This window comes from Chinchilla lanigera, unplaced genomic scaffold, assembly GCF_000276665.1.
Source record: "Chinchilla lanigera isolate Chin_1 unplaced genomic scaffold, ChiLan1.0 scaffold00018, whole genome shotgun sequence".
Taxonomy (NCBI): Eukaryota; Metazoa; Chordata; class Mammalia; order Rodentia; family Chinchillidae; genus Chinchilla; species Chinchilla lanigera.
Window position 1 is genome coordinate 11524749 of NW_004955419.1, and position 20451 is coordinate 11545199.

At 42.5% G+C, this 20451-nt stretch overlaps 1 protein-coding gene across 1 annotated transcript in view; it reads right to left on the minus strand.

Annotated features, from left to right (window-relative positions):
• Nucleotides 1-20451, minus strand: part of Pappa (pregnancy-associated plasma protein A, pappalysin 1) — a gene marked incomplete at both ends in the record, with an annotated part of 230329 nt that overhangs the window by 109083 nt on the left and 100795 nt on the right. Inside the window, 2 exon segments of the mRNA XM_013513305.1 lie at nt 11705-11796; nt 16274-16402. Of these exon segments, the coding sequence (XP_013368759.1) occupies nt 11705-11796; nt 16274-16402 (221 nt within the window).

Consider the following 20451-nt stretch of genomic DNA (forward strand, 5'->3'; position numbering starts at 1 on the left):
GGCCCAGGCAGAATACAGAGATTTCCGATCTTTGGTCTTGAATGATGGGCTTGGGGGAGAACCCAGGATGAGAAGGACACACCCTGTGGAACTTTGGTGAATACTGACATGTAAAGTTTGGGCAGAAGAACGAGTTCTATGTAGGAATGATCAAGAAGCTAAGGAAAGCAGGAAGAAGGCTCGGGGCTGGGGATTTAGCTCAGTGGCAAAAGCGCCTGCCTGGCAAGCGCAAGGTCGTGAGTTCGGTTCCCGGTACCGGAGAAAAACCAAAAAAAAAAAAAAAAAAAAAAGGAAGAAGGCTCATTTCACAGGTCCTGGGAGTTCTGAAAGAGCCAGAAAAATCCAGGTAGAAAACTAATTTAATATGTGTATCATGCTGTTTAATAGAATCTCCTTCACAGTCCCCTTGAGTAGTGGTTCTTCTGTTTTGCTCGATCTGTTTCAGGGACAGGGTACTCTCTACTTGTAAATAAGAATTAGAGGTTTCATTTTAGCAACTACTTTTACTACTGATTGATCAGTCCCTGAAGGAGAGGAATTGTCCTACATGCTGCACACGTGGTATGCTCAAGTGATGAATAAATGCACTGAATAAATTCAGAAGGAAAGGAAAGAATATATCATAGTAACCCTAAGATGTAAGGAATGTTGCTGTCATTTCTCAGATGCAAGAAGTTATTCAGGGGCACAAGCCTGGAGCAAACAAAGGGTCCCTGGGATTCAGGGTCAGGGCAGCTGGCTTTTCCTTCCTCCTTGTTCAAGAGTTCTCTTGGCAAAAAGCACAAAGACAAATGGAAACATGGAGGGATTTAAGACACTCGAGCAGCGTTTTCTTTGGTAATGAGGCTGAACTCAAGTTATGCACATGGTTTTGGACCGCTGAAACAGAGACGGGCTCCAGCCAGGTCCCTCACAGCCCTGCCAATGGTAGTTGATAGTTTAATTTAAACTTATGGATAATTTGGGCCTGGTTTATGACTGGTGTTGAAAGCTAAAATTATTCTGATTTCTCTTCAGGTCAGTTTGCCAAGAGTGCTTTGCTGGCCCTTGAAGAGCATCCCACTCAGGGGAGGCTGATTATCTTAAACTACGGCTTCCAGCCTCTGAGGCTTCTACCCAGAGACCAGGAACCACTAGACAATCAGACACCTCCCTCTTTAGGACTAAGTTACTCAATCCTGCAACAGTGCACCATGGCTTCAGTGGCCCATGTCTTCCAAAGCCCTCCAAGGAACGGCTTCAGCGGGTTCCCACACAGGCCAGAGCTTTGTATGCATAGGGTGTCCCATGTAGACAGACCCTTGTGTGAGACCTCACTCCCTTCCAACAGTCTTTACAGGAGAAGGATCCCCATGGCTACTGTCTGGAGGACCTAGATGGCAGCCATGGGTGGAGCTTGAGCTCAGAGCTGCAGACCCAGGGATGGGGTACTTTATCCTCTGTCCAGCAAATTAAAATGGAGAAGCCAGTCCCTCCGTAATTATTATAATTTCAGATTTTCTGTCTGTTAATTTTCTTCGGACCTAATCAGAAGCAGCCAAGAGAAAGCAGGCTTTCAGTTTTTCCCTCTGTTAAGTATTTAATGATCTGTAAACAAACACTTCAGTCAGTGTTTCTTAAAGAGACCCAGGGATCCTTTTGTTATGTGAAGATTCCCTTTGCTGTGGGTATTGTTTCCCCTCCTCATTATCTGTCTGCAGCTAGGCTGTTCAGCTCTTGAGAGTACACATTTTATTAGATAACCCTAAGGATGGAGACGAGCATAAATTAGTAGATAAGCCTGAGAGCTTAGGAGACAGTCTTCCAGGGCTAGGATGCCTCACTGGGAAATGGGAACCTTGGGAAAACTACTTAACATCTTGGGGGTGCCTTCGTTTCCTTATGTAGAAAGCCTGTATAATGTTAAAACTGCCTCTATATAATGCATTTAATTAATCCATGGCATTAATAAATAAAAACCATTGAATTAATTCACCTAATTAATAATGAGTTATTTGTATTGTTATGATTGCTCTGGGATGACGAGAGGGAGAAGGGTGGAAATAAACATGTATGTCACCTTCTGCATGCTGTGAAGGTCTGGTGTTTTGAAGGAGGATATCCTGTGACTTTAGTTTTGGAGTTGTACAGGTGTGGGTTCAAATCTCAACCCCGTCACTTAACGAACCTCCTGCTTCAAGCACACCATTTCATCTCTTGAACCTGAGTTTCTCCTTGTGTCTGATGAGAGAAATGCCTGCCTTCCCGTGGCCTTGTGAGGGTCAGGATGCAATGCTGAGGAGGTATGCGTGGCAGTCAGCCTGGCAGGCTGAGGCACTAAAGGAGTCTCTTCTCCTGTGGCAGTCTCCCAGCTCAGTACATATTTACTGAATGGAGGCCGCTTTTCCCACTGTCACTTACACATTTGGAGACTGCACTGCGTCGTCTGGGAAGAGGTGATAACAATGCCTGCTGCCAGGCGTGCTCTAGCTCTGAAATGAGCCATGTTGTACCTTCTGCATAAATGCAAACGCACGTCCTTCCAGGGTCAAGGAAGGTTCTGGTAGCTACTGAGACTTTTGGAAAGTAAGCTATGTGGTCACCTTTGGCCGCTGTTTCCAGCCTCAAAATGCCATGTGCCTTGGTGTATCAGCCATTGAATGGCTCCTGTGGAATTCTGGGGACATAGTAGAGGATGGTGTGACTTCTTCCCAAAAAGAAGGACATAGATACATAAACGGAAACCTGGGGAGTCAGGAAAATCACAGCCATGCTGGTGGCAGCATGAGGGGGAGATGGAAATAGAGTGATATCTTTCCTCCACCCAACCCTCCTCTATTTTGTCCTTTGTCTTCAACATGAATTGGCTTAACCTGCTATTCTTTCACCCATCTACATATTTACCACTCTATCTGCTATCAAGGGCCAGACAATCACTATTATGGCTTTGTTACTACTACTCAGTCCCTCCTTTATAGTGGCAAAATGTTAACTAAGGAGTACAGCTATGTTTCAATAAAACATCACCTGCCAAAATAGGTAGTAGGTTGGATATGAAAATGAGCAATAGATTGCTGATCCCCAGTCTATGCAAGAGTGTATCAACCTACCACATCCAGAGCAGGCACAGATTACAGCAGGCACATCTACAAGTCACTTTCTTCCTTTATGCCCTAAGTAACAGCCTTGCCATAGTCCTTGAGGGCCTGAAGGATCAGAGCCAGTTCGTCTGCATCTCCATCTCTCCCTGTTTACCACGGTACAGCTGTGCTGACTCTCTTTGCCCTGCCCTGAGAACTGAGAACTCTGAGCTTCTTCTAATCCTCACCCTGCTGCACTCTTCCGTCTCTTGCATGCATTCACTTCCTAGCCAACCTAGAAGTCTCAGTTTCACGTTCCATCTTCAAGAAGGCCTTGCTGCTTTCCAGTGCATAGAAGGCCCTTTATTTCTACACCTCCAAGAGCTTCCACTGGGCGGCATTCTCAAGGAGGACGTTTAAGGAATGATCAATGTCACTTTGCAAACCTCTCTGACCTTCCTTGTTCTCTGCTACTTCCTCAACACTAGCACACAGCTTGGCACTCAGCAGGCACAGTGAGTGTGAATCGATGGCACAAATGACAGAATCCTCAGCCTGTTTGCCTCATCTTCGGCCTGAGTCTGACTGCACGTGTTGGAGCAAGCGGCAGACTTCTCTGCAGGCTCACACAGTGAGGTTTTCTCACAATCCTGACTGCCCATCCATCATTTTATTTTAAGCACATTACCGCTCTGTCCAAAAAGAAAAGGAGGATACAATTAGGTCTATATCCCTCACTTGCTTAATATTTCAATTTCCCCCAGGGCACTCCCTTCAAGTGGAGATCACAGCTCATGAATATTCAATGTCTCTTCCAACCCAACATGGACTCCAAGTAACAGCACAGAGCCAGGAGCTGGGAAAAGGCCTCTTCCCTCTCCCAGCCGACCTCGGTTACAACTGCACATCAAGGCACATGTGTTTGCAGACAGATTTCTGGTCACTTCAGATGCCATAAAGAAGCTCTTGTTCTTGCCTACCCAGATTCACCTGCCTTGGACTCTGGCCGGCTTTCAAAGGCACACATCAAAGTTTGGTCTCGATTCCTTGCATTCAAGCAAGCTCCAAGTGGGTTCCCCGAGTCTGACCCCTTCCTGAGCTTCAGGAAGCTGACCTGGGCTGAGGGCTAGAATTCCTCCCTGCTGGCGTCAGAGGCCTTCCAGTTTCTTTTCATTCCAGCCCTGCCTCTCTGTGGGATAGGCCTCCCTGTTTGCAAAGGAGGTGGTAAGCCTTGGTCTGAGGCTGGATGGCAAGTTTGATCCTAAGCGGTGCTGACTCGGGGATGTTTGAATGCATCCCTCAGACCTCCTTGTCAAGGACTTCAGATCTTTGGTCCTGCCTTCACTTCAGCCTTCCACCCCATCGCCTCCTTTTCCCACTCTTTTGTCCTCTCAGTGACCCCCTCTGACCCTCTTGGTGAAAGGAATTCCTTTCTCCTTCCCAAGCCCTCATTTCTTTTAAAATGCACAGTTTTAAAACAATAACAATCTGCGATTTAAATTCTACAAGTTAGAGCCCAAAGGCCCTGGGACCTATTGGAGCTCACCCTCATCACTTTATACAGGGGGAAGCTGAGAACAACTACTTTGCAAAAGGCACCACAGTAATTTAGCGGCAGGTCCGGTTAAGGACCACTTTGGCCAGAGGGATGAGCTCCCTTTGCATCACCCATGGCTGCGGTGGACACTGAGGAAAGGGGAGAAGAGACCAAGTTATTTCACATGCTAAAGCATCTGCTACCTGCTCTGCATTGTGCTAAATATGCTAGGGAAAGAACAAGCAGAGTCATAGGTGTCATGATTATGTCCACGTTCCAGAGGAGGAAAGCCAGACTTGGAGAGGGGATGGAAGACGCTGCCCAGCGTGACCTGGATAATAGCCACAAACAATCCGCTGTCGAGCCCAGGCTCTTGCTTCCAACATTTCCCAGGGAAATGGGAAAAAGGAAGGCGTCCTGTAGTAAAAGCAAGGCAGCAAATGCCAGTGAAGGTGATCAGCTGAAAATCAATAAACAGCCAAAACACAGAATGACCCCACACCAAGGGCATGAACTTTTTTATGCAGTGGAATATTTATAGGGTGATAATAACTGAAAATTGTTGTTTTCCTGACTCATGACAAAGACATGAGAAGGACATTTGTGTTCACTTTGCTTCCTGCTGTGACTTGGTAGCACCAAGGAGAAACTGTGGCAAAAAGAACCCTTTCCTTGTGCTTCTGAAGCTTTGGATCTTGCATAAGGTCTTCAGGGCAAGCAGATAAAGTCTGAAGTCTTCTTTTCAGACATACCTGGGGAGATGACATGCGGCAATTCTTTTAAAGTCTCACTGCCTTAATTTCCTGATCAGTAAAATGGGTATACTTACTCTGACCCTACAGAATTGCTGGGTGATGATTTTGGTTTGTTTGTTTTTGTTTTTCTTCTAGTACCAGGAATTGAATTCACAACCTTGTGCCTGCCAGGTGGGTGCTGTGCCACTGAGCTAAATCCCCAGCCCCTAATTTTGGAAAGACTTCTTAACACAGAAGCTGGAACAGTTAAGAAGTGCAATTGCTTCATGATGAAATGGGCACAGACTCTGCCCAGGTACTACAAATGTCTCCTCTAGCTCAGTGGCCTTCAGTGGGATATTTAATCTTTCTGGACCACGGTGTTATCTTCTACTACACTGAGATGATAAGGTCATTCTCATAATGTCACTGGGAAGAGTGGTACAATTTTAGGGTGAATAATATTAATAGCAATAGTAATAGCTGCAGTAATTAGTACAGACATAATATTTAGCAGGTGTCACTGTCTCATTGTCAATATAGACTGCTTGTGTGTACATTCAGTGGTGTATTTGTTTGTGGTGCTAGGATTCAAACCCAGGGCCTTGAGAGTGCTACACAAGTGCTCAATGAGCCACACTCCTAGCCCAACCAACTCATTTCATCCTTACAACTCTAAGAAGTAGCAATTATCACTAGCCCATTTGATTGATGAGAAGACTGAGGCAAAGATTAAAATGTGTGGATGAAGCTGTTAAATGAGGAGGCACACCCTTAGCCATTGTAGCCTAGACCACTATGGCAGTGCTAATAAGCACGGTGGCTGACAGGTCACAGGTAATCATCTTCGTCCTTACCACTAGGACTACCCCATGTGTTTCTCTTTCTTTTAAAGGGCTATCTTCAAGCTGAGGAGAGCTTTCTTTCAGAGAAGAATTTCCTTGGAGAGAGTCACTATGTCTTCTACAAAAGGGAGATCTGAATGAGCGCATGGAGCCAAAAGTTCTATTTTGTTTCTTTAAATTTTAATTTTTCATAAGGTGAGAGGTGGATCGTCTATTATGATTTCACATTGTTAGAAAGAAAAATAATAATAAATGCGGCTCCCAGCAGAGCCCCTGCTTCTCTCTCCCTCCCCTCCAGCCCGGGCTGTTTTCCTTTTTAGTCCTTGTTGTTCTAAAGTCTCATGGAACCTCCACCGAGAAGACATGGCGATTCATCTTCTTGTTTTCCTTTCTCGCCTTGGCTCAGCTCAGGCCAGGGCAGCCTGACAGAGGGGCCGCAGGCTCAGTGACCCCTTGCCCCTCCCAGCAACTGGTGGGGAGGCAGATTGGTTCCTGCAGAGGGGAGAGCGCTGGGCTGATGGGAGTGCTAATTGAGTTACTGGCCCTGACTGTAAGACAGGGCTGGGGATGCAGTGTCAGGGATCAGAGACTAAGTGATGCTGAGCGCGGCTGTGGGGGGAGAGGAGAGGAGCCAGGAGGGAGTGAGAAAAGGCGGGGGCACGCCTGCATGTCTGGGAGATACAATGTGGCGGTCCCTCTTGCTTTATTTTCATAACTATATATCAGCACCAAGCAGAAGCTGAAATCCCCAAGCCTTTAAGTAGCTGTTTGACAAACCTGGGCTCCCTCAGCACCCCACGCAGAAAGAACACTTAGAGCACTCAGCCTAATCATCTTTATTTTACAAAGGGAGAAACTGAGGCCCCGAGAAGCTCTCCTGCACAGGAGGCTTCTGTGTCTAATTGGGACCTGGCCCCAACTACCCTGACGCACACAGGGTGGTAAATCAAAACACAACAGGAGTTCTCCAAAATCACATCTCTCAGAACGGCTTAAGTGTCACCTTTGAAGATAGTGTGTTTCCAGTTCCAGCTGAAGATATATGATGAAGTCCAACTCCTTCTGGGGATCCTTCACATTTTGTCTGACTAATTTGACCATTACCTTCCCTCCTTCAGCTTTTATCAGCAGCCTGTCTGTAGTTTATGACTCAATGCTTTAGAGCAGAATTCTCAGTGCTGCTGAACAATGCCTGTGGCCAGTGCCTGCTGGGGGAGTTATCACTGCACTGATAGCATGTTTTAACTGAAATACCGGCCTGGTGTATGTTATATTTTTAAAAGGGGGAAAAGGGACAAGATAATTTTCACAAGCCAGAGGATGTAGCCTGCATTGCCCAAGAGGTCTTGTGGGTGGTGTTTGTTTTAATAAGAAACTTCTTATGTGCTGAGGAATGAGGCACTAGGGGTGGGAAAGTGGGAAAGGGATATCCCCTGGGTGTTACATAATAACGCATTGGCACCTTGGGAATACTTCCGGATGTGTGGGCTTCTGAAAAGTGAATGAGAGTGTCCCCATAAATCTGTCACCCACCCGCACACTGGTGTTACTGCCCCAGGGAAAACAGCTCTTCTAACTGGTCAGTATGAGGACAAGGACAGAGAAGGAGAAAGAGTGAGACAGAGAAGGAAAAAAGGAAGAGGAGGAGGATGGAAAGAGAAAGGAGAAAAGAAAAGTAAAAAGGAGTGAGGAAGGAGGGAAGGGAGGAAGGAAACAATGAAGAAGGAAAGAAGAAAAGGGAAGAAGAATCAAAAAGGGAGGAAGAGAAGAGAAGGAAGGAAGGAAGGAAGGAAGGAAGGAAGGAAGGAAGGAAGGAAGGAAAGAAGGAAGGAAGAAAGGAAGAAAGGAAGAAAGGAAGGAAGGGGAGAAGGACAGATTTGGGGAAATGTTTGGACTGTGAGATTTCTAACCACATCAATGGATTAATTCATTGATAGGTTCACAATTGAATGGGATATTTGGAAGGTGGTAAAATCTTAAGAAGTGGGTGTGACCAGAGGAAGTAGGTCTTTGAGGGCATGCCTTTAATGGCGATATCACCACAGGCTCCCTGGCCTAATTTTCTGTCTTAACACAGTCCTAATACCCAAGATACCATAGACTGAGGTCTGTGAAACTATGAGACAACCTAAGTCTTTCTTCCTTATAAATTGTTTTTCTCAGGTGTTTTATTTCAGCAATGGAAAGCTAACACATCATGTTATAAATTAACGCTAGTTTTACTCTTGCTGTTTTTTTGGCCACTGTCTAGAGCAATTTCTTTATCACACATAATAATAATGACAATGTCCACTTGGCAAAGCCTTCCACACTCCACTCCCAATTCTCTGATTCATTAAAGCTAAGTCTTAGGTGGGTGTGGGGCATATAACTGCATTCCCAGTACTCTATGAAGTTTAGGCAAGAGGACCAGAAGTTCAAGCCCAGGCTGTGCAATTTAGCAACTTAATGAGAGTCTGTGTCAAAATTTTAAAAGAGGGCTGGAAAGATAGCTGAGAATGAAGGTCCTCAGGTTGAGCCCCAATATTAAGAAAAAAACTAAGTTTAGCTTTCTGAGAGTGAAACATTTACTATCTATTCTTTACTACCTATCCTTCAAACATTCACTATCTATTCTTTCAGAAGGACAAAGTTTTCTTGATTCATTCAAATTTGTCTTGGGAATATACTCTGGGTACCAACTTCTCTGGATGGGTTCCATTTTGTCTAGAATGCCTGAATTGGTGTGAGGATCTAAGTTGCCAGTCAAGGGAACATCTGAGGTCATTCCTTTAACAAAAATACCACTCAGTGTGCAGGAATAAGAAAGATCCTTCCTGGGATCAAGCCACACAACTAATAGCTTTGTATTCTCTTCCATTAAATTGTTAAATAAATCACTTTGTAGTGGGATGTTCCTCACTCACTCTTAAAGCTCTGCAAGGCCAGGGGCTCTCTTTTTTACAAGCAGCTTATCACAGCCAACTCTGGAGTCAACTCTTTGGGTTTTAATCAGCTCTACCGCATAACTCTATATCCTTGGATCATTACCCAATGCCTCCACTTCCTGTTTGATAGACACAGTGCATAAGGGAGTTGCCATGAGAATGTAACAGATGTTCAGTGAATACTATCATCAGCAACAGAACACTTAGAACCCTGTAGAGAAAAAGTCTATAACATGGACTAATGGGGTCCAAGTCTCTTCAACTTGGTAACTCCCTGGTCTTCATCTTTTTCTTTATAAACTTAATTTAACGCAGTTTGAAAGCCATTGCAATCATTCACGTCAGTCATTTTGACCCAACTGTAGAGAGGGAGGCATGTCCAGTGAGGCAAGCTGGGGTAGGTCCACCATGCAGTGGTATTTCCAGCAAATTCTCCTACCCAGTACTATATACTTCACATTCAGTTCTTTTTCTAAGAAATGGTGAACGAAGTCACAATTTTCCTTTATTCTACATTCTACACTGGACTCCAATAACCAAGAGCATCAAATACGTCAAATCCATGGGCCAAGAGTTGACAAAATTGGTAGGTAAAAGGCCAGAAAGTAGGTATTTTAGGTTCTTTGGGTCATACAGTTTCTGTTGAAACCACTCAACTCTGTTATAGCATGAGAGCAGCCACAGGCCATTTATAAATGAACAAGTGTAGCTGTGTTTCAATGAAACTTAATCTACAAATATAAGCAGTAGGCTAGTTCTGACCTGTGGACCATGACATGCGGAATTCTTCCATGGACTATGATCTTCCACTTGTAACAGTCTTAGTTTTGTGTATTATTGTGCAGTTCTAAAACAATAGTATGTGGGTGTCAAGGCTCAAGTATCGCTTTGAGGGTACCATGTCCTAGCTTTACCACATACTCCTTTCTTCCTGGAAGCATTTGAGTTACAGATCACATTAATGTGAGTGCAGCAAGCACGTATTGTCCAGCAGGTTCTGGTAGTAGTGTTAGTTGCCATAAGTATGATGGTAAAGTTGAGGTTAAGTAGAGTTCACAATTATAATTAGCCTACTACCTATATTTGTAAATAAAGTCAGCCACGCTCACTGGAAGTCACACACAACAGAAGTGTAGATAACTAGAGACCTCGAAACCCAATTGTTTCCATTTACAGGAGGTAAATTGCGGCCCAGACTAGAGAAATGACTGGGCGGACTTTATTCAGGTTCTCAGCACAACTCTGGCCAGACCCTGGTTTTCTTAATTTTACTCAAGGTTTTTTCTGCTGGACCACTATGCTAGTATCAAGCTTTTTACTACGAACCACACTCAAATCAACAGATGTGAGAAAAACAATTTTCTGCAGATTAAAAACCCAAGGCCTTGCCTAGAAGCTCCCAGGCCCTTCCCTCTTCAGCATCTACCTTTTCTTCCTTTTCCACCCACAAACACTTGTAGAGTATCTCTAGTGTATCTCTAATGTGTCCCTCAGCTCCTCCTTGGTGCCAAGAGATAGCAGGTGCTCAATAAATGTGCATCAGGAATGGAATACAAGGTAGATGATGTAGATTTTGTCTTTATGGAGCCCAACATACTGGAGAAAGAATGTCCAAACGCACCACCGTAATGCACTGCAGATGCAAGGATGCGTTGACATCTCCTCCCCCTTAGTCTGCCTGGAAAACTGCCTTTCAGTAAGAAATCTTCCCACCGAGGTTTTCATCCCCTCTGTAGCTGCCCCTTCCCTTTTCAGATAGAGCACCTCTGTCTTTTGTACTTGCAAATGAATTGTGATTAGTTTTCACCTCCAGCCCAGGGGATTAGCCAGGGGACCTTTGATCTTCAGGTATCGATTTGCATCTTAAAGGAAGTATGATCTCATCTGGGCCAGCTCAAAATTCCATCCCTGCCCCCAACCCCTGTCTGTTTACCAGCCCGGGGCTGGCCTAGGCCTCCCAAGTGGGACTGAAATAACAAGATCGGCCAGACTGTGCCGAGAAGGCAGAGGAAAACACATTTCCCATTTGACTCTGTAAAGGTGGGAAAAGGACGTTTGCTTTCTAAACACAGCCTGGTCTGCTATTTTTCTTCTTTCAGAGCAGACTACCCCTCGTTCTGAATCTGCAACGAGGATCCTGTCAGTCTCTGGACCCAGGGTAGAGGCTGTGCACCACAATGGGCTGAGCACAAACTTGAGAACCCGACAAAATCAGGTTCAAGTCCCGCTTATGCCTTCAATCACTTCTGACCTGTAAGCTCTGGACAAGTTCCATGATCTTCCTGGCTTCTGATTTGTCTTATCTCCAAAGAAGGAGTACCTTACATATCTAAAGCAACAGTCATCTTGGACAGTTGGTCTGGAGAAAAGCAAGGAAATCCCGATTTAAAAGAGAAAAGCTCCCTGTCATTGTCATCGTGAATGAGTATAGAGTTGTACCCCTTTTGTTTTGCTTTGTTTTTAAAAACTGTGTATGTCCTGGTGCCTAAAACAGTGCCTCACAGATAAGCACTGGATAAATGTGGAACAGAGAGGAGTGATGTTTCAGTCATAACTGTTGTTGTGATTGTACTCCATCCATCAGTCAGGCCCAGAGACTTACCAATGCAGTTGAAGGAAACTTCTTGTTGGCAGAAAAGGGAGCAGCCATCACCATTGATCTTGTTCATGTCATCACATTCCTCCCCTTGGCCTCTGCACAATGGATATGGAACAGAAATTTTCCAGATCAGTTTCAGAATGGAGGCTGGACAGGCAAAAGTCTCACAGACCTTGCCCGAGACCTCACACAAGTCCTTTCTCTTAATCTGAGTCTGTTTCTTCATCTCCAAAATGAGATTCATACATGGTAGCGATTTCTACAGTACTACTACATCTGCTTTATTTTCTGTTTCTGATGACAAAGAACAATCTGGTTTCAAAGTCATTCTTTGAAATCTCAAGTCAATCAAGTTAACAAGTCAGTTGGGAGTAAGAAATGGATGAATAAATGTAAAAATAAATGAACACATCTTGCCCCCACGGTGTCTAGAAAACTCTACCGTCATTTTCATGTTTTTTATTCCGAAAGAGTGGATTTGAAGAAAATTTTGAAGGTCCTACAGCAAAATGGATTTCCTTCACTATTCCTTGCTTTAATAGTCTCCTTTCTCCCTCACCACACCTAAAGGTAAAGATCTTGTTCATTCATACTCTCAGATTTAGCCGTCCATTCATTGGAAAGCTTTACTTTCTCCTCTGGGTATATTATTTCATGGTGTCAAGAACAGCTGGGCCTGTGGGACTATGCTCTTAAGAAAAAAAAATGCTCCTTCTTGTTTTTCTTGGAATTATTTCTGTCACCTAAGGGGGATTTTGCAGAGGTTGGGCTGGACAGAGATTGAATGATACTCATTTTCTGAACTGGGCTTAGGTGAGCAAAGGCAAGAGCAAACTCTGAAAGAATGAATGGACTGCTGCTTTCTGCAGCACTCCCTTCAGGAAGAGGAACCTGGCACCCAGAACCTCATGTCCAAACCAACTGGGCAGCAATCTTGTGTAAGTCAGTTGGCCTCTCTGATCTGTGATATTGAAAAGTAAACGAATTAAAAGTAATGTACAGGAACCTAATAACCTAAGTGAATGCAAACGGCATACATCATAAACATGAGACAAGATTAATAATACCAACAAGAATGAAAATGGAAAACAGGAATTTAGAGGAGGAAGGAGGGATGGGGAAGGGGATTAGAAAGAAGAATCAAGTTGTTTTATGCACATGCACCACTCCCCAGGATGACTGTAAACTGAATGCCCTGCAAATCAGCACTAATAAAAAACAGTGCATACAGTTAAAATTCTGTTTCTCAAACACAATAGCCACATATCAAGTACTCAATAGCAACATGTCACTAGGGGCTGCTTCACTGCTCAGGAAAGAACACATTTCCATCACTGCAGAAAAACCCACTGAACAGAGCGCTCTTGGAGATGCTGAGCCTCCGTTTTCTCCTATATTAAAATGGAGATAGATAGGCCTAGAGCTCAGGGGTGGATGCAAAATTGGAATGTAACTGAAAGTGTCTGGCACAGTGTGTGGCATGTAGTAGGTGCTCAGGAAATCCCAGTTGCCATTCCCTCTTTGCCTTGGGAGGTCTCTGTAGAATGTGTGGCAACCGTGGCTCCCTCTTCAGAGACCAGCTGGGAGCTGTCTTAGCATGGAAGAGGTATCAGCCTTTTCCTTTTACCCAGGCGATTAACACCAGGCAATGTTTGTTGTTTTTAGGAGGTGTCAGAGTAGCAGGATAGTGCCTCATGATCCATCCTTCAGATGGCCCAGGGTGCACTGATCTCCACGGAGCCACCCAAGCTCTTTCCTCTCTGTGAAGCAAGAGCAAAAAGGCTCATATCCCTGACCTGTCCAAGCACTTTCTGTTAGTGAATCTTCTATGCTGGAAACCTCTGGTAACCTTCTGCTTCTTAGCTATTTTATAGGTTACCTGGAGAGAAACTTTTCTTTAAACCTACCTAGGCTAGTACTAAATCTCACAGACTATTTCCAACCTGCTTTCCATCACCACCCAAACTCTCTCAGTATGCTCTATTAGTTTAAGCAAAACATTAAGGTCATCACAAATGCCTTCTAAGCATGACGGATCTATCATTAGATAGAGAGGTCTCGAGAAACCTTCTTTGACCTCTGGGCTTGAGTGGGTGGCTGTCATTTTCTGTGTTCCCAGACATCTAGCTCCATCTATCACAGCAATTGTCAAACTAGCCATCTTGGGTGTTGCTGGAGAAACTTCTATACTATTTTGTGAGATGTGAAAAGGAGTGAAAGTCTTCATCATCTTAGCATCCCAGTGTGTGACACAGGGTCTGGGATATAGCAGACAGCCTCTCCTTTAATTATTAGTTTTATGGGGTGGTCATATCACACATCAATACAGTGATAAATCCAGATGAAAAATGGGACTTCCCTTCATAGACTGGTTGTGCTCTTTACTGAGGGTGTCTCTGTGTATTATTCGTCTCTTCTATAAAATATGATGACAAATCCTACCTCATATGGCTATTTGGAGGACTCAGAAAGAAAATAATGTAGCACAGTGGTTTGTGCATAGTACAGGGTCAGTAAGTATTTATAAATATTATTATTATCATAATATTCACTCTGTGCTTTTGTCTTTACACTATCTTTGAAACTGAGAATCAGCTACTGTGAATCACTTACAATGGAGCACTTAACTTTTAGGGGCCCATTGAGTGCTGAGTCTATTTATCTTTTTTTGTAAATTCCATTATCGATAGCTAAGATGACATCTTTCTTTTCGCCTAGCACATCATTTCCCCTCCCTCTTCCTTCCCTTTCTCCCCACCTCCCCAGAGGGAAATCCCTTAAAGAACATCTGCAAGCTGCCTTCAGTTTTGTACAAAATATGTCAACAAATAAAAATATATATTACTCCTTTAAAAACTTTGAATTTGTACTTTTCTATTTATAGCGGACACACCTCTGGGGGCTGAGGGGACAGAACCTTGTACACATTATTACCTCTCTGTGCAGAGATTTGAAAAGGCGTAACTCAGGTCTTTTCATCTGATCATATTTGGAATATTCACCATTCCTTTCAGTGTTAACTCTCAATCAGAAAGCAGACTGCTGGCTAAAACTATGGCTACGTGGGTGAGCATTCATGTGCAAACTCTTTATGCGCAGAAATGGAAATTTTTGCTCCACTCCTAGTTGCGACCTTCACCCCATAACAGAGGTTTCAAGTTAACATCACGTATCACACAATCATCAGCCACAAATTAAATTGCTCTTCCCCTCTAGCATTAGTGCTCGTGATAAACAGAATAAGCAGTTCTGTAGCACTTCTCCTTTATGTATGTGCTACACCTATGAGCTGATTCATGATCTACAGATGAGTGATTTCATCCCACTGTGCGGTAAATGCTCCTTACACTGCCCCTCCCCTTACAGAAATGGTAATTGCAATTTGACGCTGCACAGATATTATGTGACACCCAACAGTGCCATTTAATGAAGGCATTTTGCCAATAGCTTATTTTGCCATCCTCACACATAATGTTTATTGTTAAATCTGTCAATAGTTTTAAAAATCTCTTAGTGACAGTGTGACGTGCAAAGAATTATGTTAACAACCAGAAACATAATTTTAGCAATAAGGAACTTCATTTTGAATGACCATGGGTCTCTTCTCTGCCTCTAAAGATGAAACTCTTAAATTTCTGCCAGAAAAAAAATACTGTGCTTATTCTGAAAGAATTCAAAGGTTTCCATATTGATTTTTATAAACAATACAGAGGTGCCAATGGCTTATTGCATAAGATTTTGCCCAAAGGACAAGGGGATGAGTAGGGTAATAATCCTTAAAACACATACTGCAGGCAATCACCTTTATACTTTCTGGTCATAAAAGAAGATGCAAGTTTTACAATCACTGATTCATTTGCCTCAGAGTGCACATCCTTAGACTCAGTATTCACTCCGGAGCACTGCTTACTAATTATGTCTTCACCACTGTACTATTTTAGAATATTTTGTTATTGCCAGCTGTGGTGGTGCGTTCCTGAAATCTCAGCTGAGGTAGCAGGAGCACAGATTTGAGACCAACCTGAGAAACTTTGTGGAATTCAGTGTCAAGAGAAACTCTGAAAAAGGGTTGGTGATATAGCACAGTGGTATAAAGCACTTGCTTAGCATGAGGGGCTCCCTGGCATTGGAATAGGAAACTTGGTTATTTTTATGAGCCTTTAACCCACTTTTGACATTGCAGTTTAATGTTTGTTAAATATTAAATTTTAAATATTGAAATGTTGTGACCTAAATTACCTGTGTTCTCCAGGTGAATGTGGGCCATGACAGAAAAAAATCTAATAGACTACTTATTGAGCTATAAAATAAATAAGAACAAGTGCATGATGGAACTTCTGCCTAAATCAATTACTATACTACATATTAGAGAAATATATGTGCTCAAAAGAAGAGTCATTGATTTTCTCCCAAGGCCAGCAAATTACTTGAAGACCAAATAAGGTTGCTGAGATCACTGGTACCTCAGGTCTCATACTAAATATTTTGTAAGCTCTTCTCTTCAAGCACATCATCCACCTCTTGACCTAACTAGCATTGTCTCTCTCCTTCCACTTAGTCTGATCTACTTACTTCTGGATAATGCCATCACCACAGTATCCGCCTCCATGGATGTATATGGCAGCAGGTGATGCCTCACTTTCTTCAGTTCCTGAAATGGTGATAACCCGGTACTGGTACACACTGCCAAGTTTTAGGTCCCTGCAAAATGTGAAGAAGATTATTGGTCAGAAAAACACAATGCTGGGGGTAGACAGAATAGAATGAAATCTTGATTTCTCTGAGTGCATTCTATCAGTCTTGCTTACTTTTTGAAATCAAATGCAGAGGTATCCAGTAATTTTTATGGTCTGCTGTGGTTAACATAACCTGCTAAGTATAACGGGCTATGCTGAAGTGTAAACCAATATCAATTAGCTTCAACTGACTGATAACCATATGCAATACTCGATGCTTTTCACTTTTCACTTTTACAGCTCTGGTGGAAAAGTATCAGTCAGCACGTGATCCATAATGCAAGTAAGTGTGTGAGAGAAAGCCACCCAGGAACAACAAATTGAGTAAGCATAAGCTCAGAGGGGAGAAAGTCCACATCAGATTCTCGAGGTGTTGCTTGATTATTTGGGCTCATTTTAAGCACAAATGAGGTATATATATATATAGTATAGTGATTCACCTGTTCCCTCCACATGCTACTTCCCTTGTTTCTTATTCTTGACTGAAATAATAATAGCATTCTGTAATTGACTATTAGCCTTGGGCTGAGTACTTTCTTTTTTTTTTTTGCCCCATCTGATAATCAAAAAACTCTACCTAATTGCTAGTATTCTCATCTTTATTATACAACTGATGAATTTGAGGCATACAGAGGTTCGGCAACTTGCTTAGAATCATATGCTATTGCATAGTAATCTATATTATGCTAGTTTTAATAATCTTATCCCTCGTAAAAAAAAAGTCTTGCAGTTGCAGTCCCACGGGCTGGTACCTGTCAAGTTTGCAACATGCCCACACTGCATCTCTTCCCTGACCTCAAGACCTCCTGGTGCATGTTCCAGCTTCTACCTGTAACCCTAACCCCAAATTCTTTACAAAAGAATCACCAAGTAAACTTGGGTAAATTTATATATATATATATATATATATATATATATATATTTCAAATTACCAAATCCCACCCTTATTTTCTTTTGGATCATTTCAAGAGGAGATATTCTTAGGGGCTGGGGATTTAGCTCAGCGGCAAAGCGCCTGCCTGGCAAGCGCAAGGTCGTGAGTTCAGTTCCTGGTACCGGAGAAAAACAAAAAAAAAAAACAACCAAAAAAAAAAAAAGAGATATTCTTCATTTTCATCTCCCTTTTCACCAGTTATACATTTTTAAAATAATAAATAAGTACCATGGGAAAAAGGTTCAAAATGATAATGAAAAGAATTCCCATCAGATTCCAGAGTTGAGGGGGTAGAGTTTATAAACAAAGAACCATGTCAAAAGAAATCTGAAGCTATCTGTTGTTTCAGCTGCTGTTAAGGCCGAGGCTGTTTGGACAAGACCGGCAAGGTAACAGGTGCAGGAGCAATAGACAGAGAAGCTCTCGCAACTTCCAATGCCACAATGAGTTGGAGTTTATGAGCAATGAAGGATTCTAGTAGGAAACATAACCTTGTTGAGAATTTTATGCATATTACTTCCAAAGGGAGCTTGTTTTACTCCCTGTTTACAGGATGGGAGCAGCTACTAATATTGGGGGTAGACCAGAAGTCGCTAGTGACTCTGTTGGTGTTCTGCTAACAAAGACTAAGTAAGTGAATATATAAACATCTTGAGATATTGTATTTATAAATGATAGTTGTGTTGCAAATCTCTGGAATGCCAATTTGTTGATAAAATTATATGTTTTATATGTAATCTTTTTAAAAGTTTATTAGCTATTTTCTTCAACTTCAGAATAATAAGTATATAATTTGTGTGTGATGCTTCTAAAATCACAGCAGGGTGGCACAGAGAATGGCATTCCCAGGGCATATACGAAGGCACAAGAGAAATATGACATGTATTATACCATACATTCATTTTGCTCTAAAATGGGAGGTTTGCTTTTTATTTAAAGAGTCTGGCCGTGTTATAGAACAAAATAAGGAACTTGCTTCAGGCTGCATCTCAGGCCACTCCTGGCGTACAGTCACTGTCTGTGCTTTTTGACTTTGGTAGAAAAGCATGTCAGTGTGAAAAACACATTTCTACTTTGTTTTCCATCTGTGGCATGTGTCACAAATGATTTGTGGCTGAGAATATTTAAAGCAGTGGACTAATTTTTGTGAATGTTTTACTTCTCCTCCCTACATTTTCCCTCCCCCCTCCTACTCCTCTTCCTCCTCCTTTTCCTCCCCTTCTCCTCAGTTTTACCAACTTACATATAAGCAAACATGTCTGCGTACTGGGTACGTGACTCTTTAGAGAGGTGACATCTGTCATAAGGATGGGGCTACCACATCTCATGTGTGCCATAGTGTGATGGAAGGACTTCTTCCATCACATATAAATCCATGTGTGTGAGAGAGTTTGTGCTCCTGCCAGGTGACTCACCCCAACCTCTGAAAATTCTGGATCCTAGTTTTGTCTTCATCCTGGGTTACAGTATATATATCTCAGTAACTTCCATGCACTGACCTCCTGACAGTAACTTCCGTGCACGTAGCACACAGAGAACACCGCAATGGTAGGGTGATCCTTCTTCCAACTGTGCACATATGGCTCACGGCTCATGACCTCACTGAAGCCTAGCGGCAGCTGTAGGAGGCAGTGGCTGTTATCCTAACTTTTTAGATAGGAAAAAAGGAGCTCAAGTCACTCTCTCAGTAAAAAACTGAGGAAGCAGGACAGGTGCAACGACTATTAGAAAGATTATGTTTATCTACTGGAAAATTCCTGTAATAAAATACATCTTCCCTAAGGTAAAGCTAAGGTTAATGGCTACAAAGCCTTTCCTCAAGGACCTAGGTACAAGACAATTTTCTCAGAAGGACAAGGAGATGGCCTGTAACGACTATGCTGAAGGTTAGAGCCTATGTCATGGTTGATGCAAAAGTAAGACGTTTATTTCAATTTGTTCCCTTCAACTACTTCTAAAAGCATCTGGAAACTTCTATAGTGCTATAAAATCCTTCCTTTCCAACATCTTCCACATCTAAAATGACCTAAACTCTCCTCACCCAAGGTTTCCTGATCAGAATCGCTCCTTTTGTTTGCCCCTGCAGCATCTCAATGTTGACAACCAAAGTGGCCTACTTCCTCCCCTTCTCAGTCCTGCCAGCACTGCCAGGACGTCCTTTCCTTCAAAGTAGCTGCTCCTCCTGCAGTGCCCGGAGCTTGCTTATAAGCAGAAACTTCTGGTTTGTTCCATTTGGAATGATGACTTTACCACTTCATCTGAGAGGGGATCATTTTGGCCACTTCTAATACTTTCCCCAGGATTTTAAACACCATTTTAAGTTTTGTTTTAAAGTTTAAACTTAATTCGTATTCAAAAAAGTCATCAGGTTTCACACTGCTTCGCTGGTTAATTTATATTTCTAGGTAATACGTTTATCCATGATGGATTGTTTGGCTAATGTGAAAGGATTGCTTGAATGTTAAAAGAACTCTTTTCCTACACGTAGCCATAATTCCTTCGCAAATGTCTGAAATGACATATCTGTTTTAGGTTTGCATTTCTGACTATGAAATACAAAAATGTTGATATTTTCCATTGACAGGATTTCCTCAATGTTTCTCCTCAGAAATGTCACATTGATGGCATTTATATATCATAACCTTAGCTAGCATTTAGTTACAGGTTATGAAATTATTCTTATACAAATATTCAAAATGTGTGAGCTCCTAAGTACCCTGTAACTTTTGCCTAAATATTAAAATAAGGATTTCAAAGATGCATATTTAAAATTGTTTGTTTATAGGTAACATCGTGACAGGTCAAGTAAAGCCTTTCTGCAATCTGCAGCTAACTCACTTTACCTCTTTGGGTCTATTTTCCTGTCTTTTTCATTAGAACACATGACTTTTGTTCATACTGCTGTGAACATAAAATGAAAACTTGAAGTACTATAGGTGGAAAGAGAAACAGACACATTACACTATGAAAACATCACTTTTTTTTTTTTTTTTTTGCTGTAAGGAAATCTTCTCTGGGTCTCCTGAGTAATCCTTATTGATCTTCTACTGCATCCATATTATAGCATTCAGTTTTAAGGT